The 13,021-nt window shown below is 43.3% G+C and overlaps 1 protein-coding gene across 1 annotated transcript in view; it reads left to right on the forward strand.

Annotated features, from left to right (window-relative positions):
- The window catches only part of LOC147023578 (uncharacterized), an 84,384-nt gene that overhangs the window by 62,028 nt on the left and 9,335 nt on the right, over positions 1-13,021 (forward strand). The window contains exon 3 of the mRNA XM_085889089.1: positions 8,680-8,843. Within this exon, the coding sequence (XP_085745215.1) occupies positions 8,680-8,843 (164 nt within the window). The remainder of the gene's footprint in view (positions 1-8,679; positions 8,844-13,021) is intronic.

Raw genomic sequence — 13,021 nt, forward strand, 5'->3', positions numbered from 1 at the left:
GGCAGGGAAAGACTCCATCCCCCGACAGTCGAGACCATCGACTCCACCAGCGAAGATGCCGAGAGATAACCAGACAGCTCCACCCCCTCACCAAAACCAGGGAAATACAGGGCCATGCTCGGCAGTCATGGATAGACCTGAGCCCACATTTCTGTGAGGAATAATTTCATAAATAATTAATTCAATCAAAATATGTTTTAATAAATAATAAAATAAAAAACAAGGGGACATTTTAGCATAAACTGGGGACATTGTCTTTAGCCGAATAAAGCACATCTCCAATATAAATGCGGAAGAAGACAACATGCTGTCTTAATAGTGTCCTTCCAAGTTGTTTCTTCAGGCTACCTGAATGCTTCTCAATCAAGTTTAGCATGCCCTTTTTCTTGAGAAACTCATAATGAATATCCCTCATTGAAGAAAGCTTAAGGACCACTTGAACAAGAAAATTTACATTTCCCATGAGACTGAAAAACTGGTCTCACTTGGAAGCTGTGCACTTATCACTTTGTCAGGTATTTTTCTTACTTTTTGAGACTGTATATGTTCTGGCCTTTAAACTCTTTTGCAGATGGAAGTATGTCTCCAAACTAGCCATGTACCTATTCGTCATACAAGACGTACAAGAGCAACATGTCATATGGCACCATAATCTATTGATTCATTTACATAACCTTGAATTCATGACACTAAAATGGCGTCATTAACTTATTTTGTACTCTTCGTCAACAATTACTGACAGGTCTCAGTCGCAACCGTTGGGTCACTTACAGTGCCGTGTCTAATTGCTGCAAATTGTCTGCCTTACACTTTGGAGAGACAGAGAGACAGAGAGAGAGAGGTAACACTGGATTAAGTAATTAAAAGGGCTGGGTACAGAAGCATTCATGGGGGGAATAAAGATCATGGGTCAAACATAAACTGTTCAGCCTGGTGAAGCATCCACCGAGTGCCGTTCTATTTCTGGATATGTAATTCGCACTTATTTTATAGAGTGGGTAATCACTAAATAGCCCTCTCAACACAGAAAGATTTCTCAGAAGATTGGCCCATGTGAATAAAAAAGTGGCACACCAGCCTTCCACAGCAAACAGTGTCCACCTACCTCCCAAACAGCAGCCTTGGCTCCAGGTGTATGTTGGTGATTACGTTGTGGACATGGTAAGGTCTGGCAGTATCATAAAATATTCTCCAACATTTCAAAGTGCGAAACAGAAAGACCTCTGGATCACTTGTATAATGAACAAGTAATGTGTATTGATTTGTAAACATGCAAAAACAAACAAAATTGGAGAATGACTGTGGATGAAATCACCAGGATGTTGAGGTATGCTAATCACCGTGGGAAATAAGGAGAAGCTGAGGGTTGGGGCTTAAAGCCTTCTTGGAGCAAAAGAGGAGGTTGGAGCAAAAAAGACAAGAAGCTGATGTTTTGGACATTAACCTCTCTTTTGCTCCGACGAAGGGTTGATGCCTGAAACGTCAGCTTCTCTTTGTCTTCTTTGCACAACTGAATACTTTCACAGATTCCATAGTAGTCATTATAATGTTGCTTGCAACTGCTGTTGGAGATATCTTTTGTTGATCCAAGCACAACACCAGCCACATATTGTTTCCACGATTCCTTTACACCATCAAATTGTCCCACGGTAAATAGAACATAATATCGATTTTTTACCTCCTGCCATATTCTGTCAAATTAAAACAGGAATGAGATCGTTTCACTGGTCGGCTCACATTCACATCTAATGTGTCCAATATTGTATTTCAGCGAGTGCGCTGGCAAGATGGGGCAGCGGTTCACAAGGCCAGTCACCCTCTAACAGCCTCGTCAGAGGAGCCGTGCACCCCCTCAACAAACAATGCATTGGACACCTGTGAAAATTGAGGGAAGATGAACCATTGTATATATTTTTTATTATTTTATTCAAACTCATTGCCACATCTATACTAACATGTGTGTGTGTGTGTGTCTCTTCCATAACTCCAAAACCATGAAACCTAGCAGCCTGAAACTTTGCATGCATACTAAGGTAACTCCACAAGTGAAAACTGGGTGTTTCCATTAACTAAAACACCCCTTTTGAAAATAATTAAAAGGCCTTATTTAATTATAGCCTTTATTACATGCATCCTCGGCCACCTTGCTCAATGGGGACTTAGGCGTATCCTTAGTTACCCTGCTAGAGTCTGACGTCGCCATGTTTTTTGGCATGTACAACTTTGCCTTGACTTGGAACAGGCCACAACGATTTTTTAAAGATTGTTTTTTTTTTTCACTTTTCTGACTCATATATGCCTGGTATTGGCTTAATGGTTAGGGTGGAGGTCTTTGGTCCCGTTCAGAAGTTAATTAATTAATACCAGGTGGGGTTAACTCGGCCTGTCATCCTTGCGAGGCTGGCAAAATGAGTGCCAACATGCTGGTATACTGTGTCGAAGTGGCGACCCATCCAGAATTGTGTCCAGTAGCCAAGGAGACTGCTAAAGCAACACCAACGCTCTGCACAGAGTATGGTCCCAATCTCCTCATCCTCCTCACTCATATCGAATGCCTGTTCATCATAGCTATGAATCGCTGGGTACATAGCAATGTTTATTAACTCCCGGAGATGCAGCATTTGTGCCTTTATTTCATTTCCGCCCATGCCATAACCTCAAGAATCTCTTAAACTAAGCCAATTTGCTAAATTTAAACCCAAGAATTGAACATAGCAGCAGTTCCGACTGCTTTTTTTTTAAGTGTTCATTTATCTAATCCGGATATTGCTTGGGCGTCTCTGGGTGGTGTTTAATATTACGGAACATAGCTTGCCAAGCCAGCCGTTCCTTATCAACCGTTTCGTTGGAGTGTTTCTTTGAGTGTTTAATCCACTTCGCAAACGCTCTACAATATTCACACTGTCACTGAATACTGCATATCAAATTGACTAGAACAAAGTTTGGGGGGCCACACATGCGTTGTTGGCCACGTGCTGTTCTGGAGTGCAACAGACGGTAGCTGACTCACTGAAAATGTGAAATTATATTTTCCATGACATTTCCCTGTCTTGTTCTTCCATTATTTGATCTCCTCTTGAACACCATTGGGCAACCCATCGTTGGCGGTAACCACTTTCAAATTCAGGAAAATCAAAAAATTCCTCTAAATTCAGCAACATTACAAAATTCCACTTTCAAATTCGGGAACATCACAAAATTCATCTTTCAAATTCAGGAACATCACTAAATTCCACTTTCAAATGCAGGAACATCACTAAATTCCAATTTCAAATTGGGGATCATCACAAAATTCCACTTTCAAATTCAGGAACATCACAAAATTCCACTTTCAAATTTGGGAATAGTTCATCGCAAAATTCCACTTTCAAATTCAGCAACATCACAAAATTCCACTTTCAAATTAGAGATCACAAAATTCCTCTAGCAAATTCAGGAACATGACAAAATTCCACTTCCGAATTCAGAAACATCACAAAGTTCCACTTTCAAATTCAGGAATGTCACAAAATTCCTCTTTCAAATTTAGGAACATCACAAAATTCCACTTTCAAATGGAGGATCATCACAAAATTCCTCTTTCAAATTCAGGAACATCACTGAATTCAAATTTCAAATTCGGGAACATCACAAAATTCCACTTACAAATTCAGGAACATCACAAAATTCCACTTTCAAATTCAGGAACATCACAAAATTCCACTTTCAAATTTGGGAACATCACAAAATTCCACTTTCAAATTCAGGAACATCACAAAATTCCACTTTCAAATTCAGGAACATCACAAAATTCCACTTTCAAATTTGGGAACATCACAAAATTCCACTTTCAAATTCAGGAACATCACAAAATTCTACTTTCAAATTGAGGAACATCACAAAATTCCACTTTCAAATTTGGGAATGGTCCATCACAAAATTCCACTTTCAAATTCAGCAAAATCACCAAATTCCACTTTCAAATTAGAGATCACAAAATTTCTCTTTCAAATTCAGGAACATCACAAAATTCCACTTCCAAATTCAGGAACATCACAAAATTCCACTTTCAAATTCAGGAACATCACAAAATTCCTCTTTCAAATTTAGGAACATCACAAAATTCTACTTTCAAATTCAGGATCATCACAAAATTCCTCTTTCAAATTCAGGAACATCACTAAATTCAAATTTGGGAACATCACAAAATTCTAATTTCAAATTCGGGAACATCACAAGATTCCACTTTCAAATTCAGGATCATCACAAAATTCCTCTTTCAAATTCGGGAATATCACAAGATTCCACGTTCATATTCAGGAACATCACAAAATTCCTCTTTCAAAGTCATGAACATCACAAAATTCCACTTTCAAATTCGGGAACATCACATGATTCCACTTTCAAATTCAGGAGCATCACTAAATTCCACTTTCAAATTCGGGAATATCACAAGATTCCACTTTCATATTCAGGAACATCACAAAATTCCTCTTTCAAAGTCATGAACATCACAAAATTCCACTTTCAAATTCGGGAACATCACATGATTCCACTTTCAGATTCAGGAACATCACAAAATTCTCATGCTCCATGCAATTTGGTGATGAAAGCTCAGATATAATGTGTATGAGTAATCAGGTTTCAATCTATCCCTTCCATCTCCACATTGAGTTCATTCTACACCTGATGAAGGAGTAGGAGATTGGGACCAGTTGTACTTCAAAATACTCAGAATCAAATGTTGTGAGCAAATCAAGTTTCCCCGGTACTTCGAGGAAAGTTTTCACTTCGTTGTGAAGGGTGAAGAAACGTGTGAGAAACTTTCCCACAAACAGCCAGCTTACTGATGTGTACAAGAGCAATGTTTCATGCGTGGAGTCCATGTCAGCACAGAGCTGTTGGAAAAGTTGTGTTTTCAGTGCTAATCCTTTCACATAGTCAACAGTTTTGAGGATTTTCTTGAACAGCATATTCATCCTGAGAGGCTGTGATTTGGATGCTGGCACTTCACGACGAATGAAACAGAGAACACCACGTGGTATTTGGTGCTCTAACTCTGATACAGGTTTGGAACCCAGATCTTGAGCCAAGTATGGCTGGAGCTCCATCGGTTGTGACACCAAGAAGATTATTCCAACTCAAGTCCCATGACTTTCACAAGAGGCGGATGCAACATCCATCACATCGTCATCTGTGGTCGACATTTAGAAATCCTTACACAAGAGGAATTCCTCCTTCGTGGTGCCATTGAAAATGTATTTGCAGTGATCTGCCAAGGTTCACCTTCAGAATTTCTGCCGTCAAGGCGATGAAAACCTTGGATCTAAGACAACACACTCGACGACGATGACTTTTGCAGAGGATGATTGGGATGGAGTAACACTCCTTGGGACATGGGTCGCTCACCGGCTCAGGTCGTGTTCCGCCACCCAATACGGACTGTGGTTATAGGAAGCTGGCCACGTTCGAGTGTGACGTGGAAGCTGGCCACGTATGAGTGTGACGTGGAAGCTGCCATATTACACACAAAACCAGGTCGTATTTAGGACAAGACTACAAAGGTATTGAAATCACTCCGGATCGGGTTGGATGTGTCTATCCAGCATCAGGATCCTAAACTGTAGAACAAGATCGCAAATATCGTCGGGATCGAAAGGGGCCGTGACCACCACGACGAACTCTCATCAGGACGGGTCTCCTGGAGAAACGGCGGTTGTCCCCGTCCATATTATCAGCGCTTTGTGCCCGCGCTGTCATCCACCGGCGAAAGAGAGCCACCTGCCGGTGACAAGGACATACCCCACACCCTCCCAAGATGGCGCCCTCTGGACATTTTGCTTGCAATAAGCAGCCACACCCTTGTGTCGTGCACCGCGTCACAACGATGAGTTCTGCACCTGAACTCTTGTCCCAGTTCAAATTATTCTTGTTTATCATTGTTGAACATATGTAAACATGTATGCACAAACTCGTCATCGCTCTTCGACAAAGTGTTACAGGACAGGAACACAATCCATTACATCCTTCAACTTTGAAAAGGGAAGGGGAACCGTGTGATGATGGGGTTTTCGGGTTACCTTCCGGGTTTGGGGGAGTACCGGACGTGACGTCATGTATCGTGACACGTACCAGGTGTATGTATCGTGACACGTACCAGGTGTATGTATCGTGACGTCATGTACCATGACACGTACCAGGTGTATGTACCGTGACACGTACCAGGTGTATGTATCGTGACACGTTCCAGGTGTATTTATCGTGACACGTACCAGGTGTATGTATCGTGATGTCATGTACCGTGACACGTACTAGGTGTATGTACCGTGAGACGTACCAGGTGTATGTACCGTGACACTCACCAGGTGTATGTATCGTGGCACGTACCAGGTGTATGTATCGTGACGTCATGTACCGTGACACGTACCAGGTGTATGTACCGTGACACATACCAGGTGTATGTATCGTGATGTCATGTACCGTGACACGTGCCAGGTGTATGTATCGTGACGTCATGTATCGTGACACGTACCAGGTGTATGTATCGTGATACATACCAGGTGTATGTATCGTGACGTCATGTACCATGACACGTACCAGGTGTATGTACCGTGACACGTACCAGGTGTATGTATCGTGACACGTTCCAGGTGTATGTATCGTGACATCATGTATCATGACACGTACCAGGTGTATGTATCGTGACATCAATCTTGCTATCCCTCTGCCTGTTGTTGATGTCTCAGCAATAAACTTGAATCGTTGCTGATCCCACGACTTGTCAACAAAACACCAAGCGGCTTGGAAAGCGGTTGTGACGAAACATTCAGCTTCGCAAGCTGCTTGCTAACGGAACACACCCCCGGTTCCCCCCCACCTGTGTCGTCAAGACAACCAAATGAGACGACAGTTGTTTTGAAGGAGAAGAAACCCCGTTACACGTTCCTCATGAGAAAGCAATGTCACGTGTTCCTTCACATGTAATATTTTAATTGTTTTATTTTTTAAATTAATCTTGAAGTTTTTCCGTTCACGTCCGAAATAGTGACATTTAATCTCCCGATGCGTAATGACGTCATTCCGTTACTCCGCAATCCTTCGATGAACCTGCAACAATGTACGAAAGTGAATCCATTATCGATTCGACCTCACGGGGTCTGTACTCCGAGTAATCCACACAGAAATTGTAACGTCACCAAATGTAAACTTTATTATTCACGGAAATCCACCATTACAAAGGGGCGTGGCCTAATCAACGTGACCCCACAGAAACCTCCTCTGGTTCGCCGGTCCTCATATGGTGATCTAAGTTCGGCTGGTAATAAAATCATCACGTGGTTATCACCGAAACAGATTAATCATAGCAAATAAATAATATACAGATCGGATGAAACAATAAATATACACGAGGCAATGTTGGGGGCGTGGCCACAATCCGTGAGTCATGTGTGACGTCACAATGATAATTCCAACAATAGGAAATATACAATAGAAGCGTGTTGTTAAATCATCATTTGGAGTGTTTGTGACGAAGAGAGATGTGGTTCCTCACCGGAGTCTTCATTTTTGTGTGTTTTATAACATTCCAATCACAGGTAAGTGGGAATGTAAGAGATACCAACGTACACAGGGAAGGTAGACAACACCATGGGATGTGCTTCCTTTATAGTTTGTGAAATACCTTCTTGGTTTGATGGAAGAGTGAACAGGTGATCATGTATTCCAGGTAATCTTTCTCTGTTTTTGATTCGAGAGGGAATTCGATCCGACTGGATGACCGTGTGAAGGTGTGAGTGAACACACCAGGTGTGATTCAAATAGAAAACGTTTTAAACGAAAACAACGTTCTTGTGAGGATGTCCATTGTTACAGAACAGCGGGGGGTTCTGAGCACATCATGGCCCCTTGTGCTGCCTTTTGTGGGGGAAACGTTGTCCTGGGATTGGGGGTTTCTACACAATTCCTCCCTCTGAAAACCCAGGGGTTCGTTATGTTAAATCGTTGCCATGATGATGTGATGGGGAATATCAAGAGAGTTTATCTTTGGGTGGAAACTGCAGGTTTGAGGGTTAATTTCCCCCATCACGGAAAGTTGGATTTTGTCCCTTCATGGTCGTGTCGATGGAGGAATCTTCACGATGTACTTTGTGTGTAACTAGTAACTATTAACACACATTGTACTCCTTTGTTCAGTGGAAATTGATATCTCGAAAATACATCTCAGGGTTGACGAGTTTCGCAGGTTCCACACTCACCTGTGATATGTGTTACCTGGGTTAGAATCTCGGTACAGGTATAAACTGCAACCATGGTGTTTCACGTGCGGGGCGATGTACCGATGTGTTCATCAACCGTTGGAGGAATGTGACGTACGAGGACTCGTGTGTGAGTCGTCATTGTTCCTGGACCCGAAAGATCCCACAGGGTTTTTAGATAAGGGTCCGGGAGCTATCTCCAGTATTCTGAACAAATAACAAATTACTTCCCAAACCCTCCTACAAACCTACATTTGTCAAATGTGGAACAAACGATAAACTCGTGAACCTTCTCCGAGCCATTGTGTTTGTTCTTTACAAGAACATCTTGTTCTTATTTTGTTCCGAATTTTTGGATTTTGTGAAATAATTGAAGAATATTGTTCAGTTTAATTGACAATGAATTAAACATTTATCCTGTCCCTCCCCTTGTCTATCTCCATAGGTTGTCCAGCATGGCTCTGTAGGACAAGGACTGCTGTCCAGTGTTGGTGATGTGACGCTTGTCATGATCTCGTTCTTCTTCTTCTTCATTTTGGTCATTTCCCTGAAACGATCCCGATGGTTCAAGAAGAAGAAGAAGCCCAGACAGAAGCCCTGTGTTCACTGGTAAAGAACACGATTGACTTTTCATCAATATTGTGACAGAAATGGCCCTTCGTATGCTGCTAAATATAGGATAAGCTCAGATCCTCCATAAAATGCATGTTTAGCTCGGTTGTTTGGTAAAATGGACGTTACATGTGTGTCGGGAGGTGTAAGAGGCTGTTTTGTTGTTTGTGCAGTTGTGGTTGAACAAGGACTCCCTCTTCTTCCTCCCCTCTCCGGACGATAGGCCCCGCCCAGTCGGCTGAGGTGGAGTGGCCTGGAGAGGGAGGGGGAGCTGGGGGGAAGAGTCTTGTCGGCTTCGCTGATGGAGGCGTGCTCGTGTTCCGAAGGAGCGAACGAAAGATAAACTGTAGAGAAAAAGGGTTCAGTTTTAGGGAAACGGTCGCTCTCGAAGCGTGCTCATGTTTTCGTCGCGAGTGAACGAAGGAGGCACAGTCTTGGATCTGCCGGGAGAGACGTTGAACCTGAGCGCACAGAGTCTGCACTTTTAGCAGTAAGAGAAGCTGCCTGCACGCCGAGTCTGCCTTTTTGTGCAGTGGGAGAGGCGGCCTGCACGTTGAGTCGGCAATCTCCTCTTATGAGGAGGTGATTCTGCCGTGAGAGAGACGGCAGTCGGCTTTGAGAGGCGAGCATAGAAAAGGAAAGAAAAGGTGATTCTACAGAGAAATAAACTGAGAGGACGAAGTTGAGAAGTCGGGCTTCGAGGCGGGAAGGCAAGAGAGGAAACGACGGAGCCTCTGACGGTCCTTGCTCACCTCACGGCTCGACACGTTTGCCGATCCGCTTGCCGGAGTCCGGCACCTCGATTTTGGCCTTGTCTGGTGAACAGGCTAGGCCTGGATTTGTGTGCTGGACCTTGGGAGAGATCGGCTAAGGCCCATCGTTGATCTGGCGGTCTTGTGCCGTCGGCCTTGCGCGGGGTTGGAGCGCGCAGAGACCGCGTGCAGTGCAGAAAAGAAAGAGGACGGCGCCGCCATCTTGCCACGCGGCGCGTTCGAGCTGGGAGCTCAAATCCGTGGACATCTGCTTGTTGCGAGCGACATTCGTGCTTTTGACACTGTCCTCTCGTCCATGAGACATCAACAAGTACTCTGTCTTGCATGCATGCTGTCTGTCTGTCTGGTTTGCATGTTGTTTAAGGCACATCTCGGAAGGGATCCCCCTCGAAACCTGTAGTCCTAGTTACAGGTTACGGGTTAAAGATTGTTAAAAAAAAAATTGTCGTGAATGGTTTGCTTGTGTCGTGTTCCCCGATGTTCCCCAATAAATGTGGTTGGTTCGTATGAAGTTGCCGCTTTAGATTAATTTGTGTCGCGTCGAGGAACGATCCGTACGATTGGCATATAAAACCAAAATGGTTACAGACTGGCAGAAAATGCTCGGCATCTGACACAACCAGTCTGTATCCGGGGTTCTATTTCCCCAACTGGTAAGGTACAAGGATGACGTTGGTATCGCGATTGAAGACGCGTGACCCGAGGCCTGTGCCGAGCCGGCCGGCATTATAAAACCCGGAGACGGCGGTGGTGAGGGTGGTGCCAAGAGTTGGGTGCGAATCCCGCCACCCCGGATCCGCAACAATATTTATCATCATACTGATACCTTTATCCAAGGGGACAAGATGGCTCAGAAATTTGAAACGAGTTCACATTAAATTCTGACAAACAAATGTCTGGTCAAGTGACGACAGGGAGAAGGTTCCAGAACATGGATCAAATTCTCGTTGGAAGGTGCCATTCAGTCACCAGTCAAACCTGCCGTGGAAACATGAAACAATGTTCGTCATCCGGGAGCAGGCCAGTTTCCTGTCACAATCCTGACAGACCCTGATTAAAGAGATCATACTGGTTCACCAGTTCAGACGCTCCGAAGAGAGTTGAGGGTTTTTCTGCCCCTCCACCGAACTTCGGTGGAACGTCTGAGCCGCTTGAGCCATGGTACTTCCCTCATGGCTGGAACCGAACTCGTGTCACGAGCGGTTTCACTGCACCAGACGCGGTGTCCGTTTCGTGTGGGACGTTCGTGCCCCTCAACATGACCTGTCCCTCAAGGGACCATTAAGAACCACATCCTGTGGATTGGGATCAGGACAACTCGAATCATTCCACAGAGACCAAGTTGCTTTACAAAGTGTATTCATCAACAGGGGAGGGATAACAAATAATCAATACCAATACAATTACGACACAACTATTACCGATATACATTGTACAACATAAGGATGTCTGTCCTTCCTTCGTTGGTTCACTGTTTGCTGATTGGTTGTGTGAGGTGAGGTTCAATGTGATTTTCTCCCATCAAGGATGAATACTGTATCGTATCGGTTTATTAGAAGTTAATATTCGAAATCTGATTCCATAATTTAATTATCAAAACTCATGGCACAAATAATTCTGTCAAAATCTGGAGGGAAATCAAATTAAAATGAAGACAAAGAGATTTCCTTCTCATCCAATATAATTAAATAAGACGCTCTGGGCTGGAGAAGTAGCTCAGAGATTTGGCTCAACGTGAATCCAGAGTGCAACACGATTAACTTTTTTAAATATGAAATATTCATTCATCCATGAAATATTTATTAAATTAATAGATTAACTGAAACCTTTCCCATTACGAGAAACGGGTACTCTTCTGAGAACACCATACTCCCCGGGTGTTGTGGGATCGGAGGATCCTTAATTTGCTCACCTTAAAGGCCCTGTCACACCTTGACGATTTAGCCAACGTATGCCTGACGTATGCAAAATTGGGCGAAAACGCCGGCACATGTCCAATACGTTATGGGTAAGTTTGTAGACGTTAAGAGCATACTGAAAAGCACTGCCATACGTCGTAGTACGCTGACTTTCATCGTTGTACTTTGCGGTTGTCCTCAAATTTTAGCATGCTTGAAATTTTACGACATATGCCAGCGTATGACTCACACGTTCCGCTACGCTGGCCATAAATTGAAGGCACGTTATGCGATCGTTGACACACGTCGACACACGTTCCTTGTAAGTTACTCATAAGTCGAAACACGTCGAGGTAATGATTAGCATGCCCGAAACTTATTTATAACCTATGAGTAACGTGTTGTAGGCACGTTACACGATCGTTGCACACACGTCGAGGCACGTTATGCGATCGTTGACACACGTTGAGGCACGTTACTTGTAAGTTACTAATAAGTCGAAACACGTCGAGGTAATGCTGAGCATAACCAAAACTTATTTCTAACCTATGAGTAACGTGCTTTGAACCTATGTGTAACGTACCTCCAACGCATATTGACGTATTTGATTGACGTCTTCCGGACGACCACAGAACTTACTGAACGTGTTTCTAATTTACAGTTACCGTATAATGACGTATTGGCAGCGTTTAAAAAAACAACAACAACAACAACTAACTTCCGATATTTCGTCACGTTCCTTAACGTCATGTCCGATTGCCTCTTCGGTTTGCTCATGTCTTATTCTTGGTTCCTCCTCTGTGAATATTTTCTGTTTGAGGATATTGTCACGTCGACGTCGAAACTTAAAAGCAAATGTCCGAATATATTTTAAAATTCGTAATAGACTAAAAAATAAAAAATAAAAAACACAAACAACAACAACAACAATAACAACTTCAGATATTTCGTAACTGCTTTCACGGAGCCAAGGAGAAAAAAAGAGAAAATGTGCCTTGACGGAGAAAATAAGTTTCGGGTATGCTAAACATTACCTCAACGTATTTCGACTTGTTAATAACTTACAAGGAACTTGTGTCGATGTGTGTCAATGATCGCATATCGTGCCAACAACTTATTCCCAGCGTAGCGGAACGTGCGAGTCATACAGCGAGTACGTCGTAAAATTTTCAGCATGCTTGAAATTTCACGACATACGAAACGTACCACTAAATATGGCAGCGTACTTCATCGTTTTTCAGCGTGCTCTTAACATATACACAACTTACCCATACCGTATTCGACGTGTGCCAGCGTTTCAGACACATTTTTCATTGGTCGGCACAAGCTGGCTAAATCGTCAAGGTGTGACTGCAATGTTGACAATTCCAATTCTCAGGCGGTTATGATTTAAATCGGCGTGCGGCAGGTTTTTAACAGACTATGCCATGAGTTCGTCGGCGATACGTGCAGCGCGCTATGCCTAAGTTAAACTATCGTTGGGCATAGGTTGTGAACGCCGACA

Source organism: Eptatretus burgeri, chromosome 7 (assembly GCF_056783735.1).
Source record: "Eptatretus burgeri isolate ZD-2024b chromosome 7, Ebu_testis_v1, whole genome shotgun sequence".
NCBI lineage: Eukaryota > Metazoa > Chordata > Myxini > Myxiniformes > Myxinidae > Eptatretus > Eptatretus burgeri.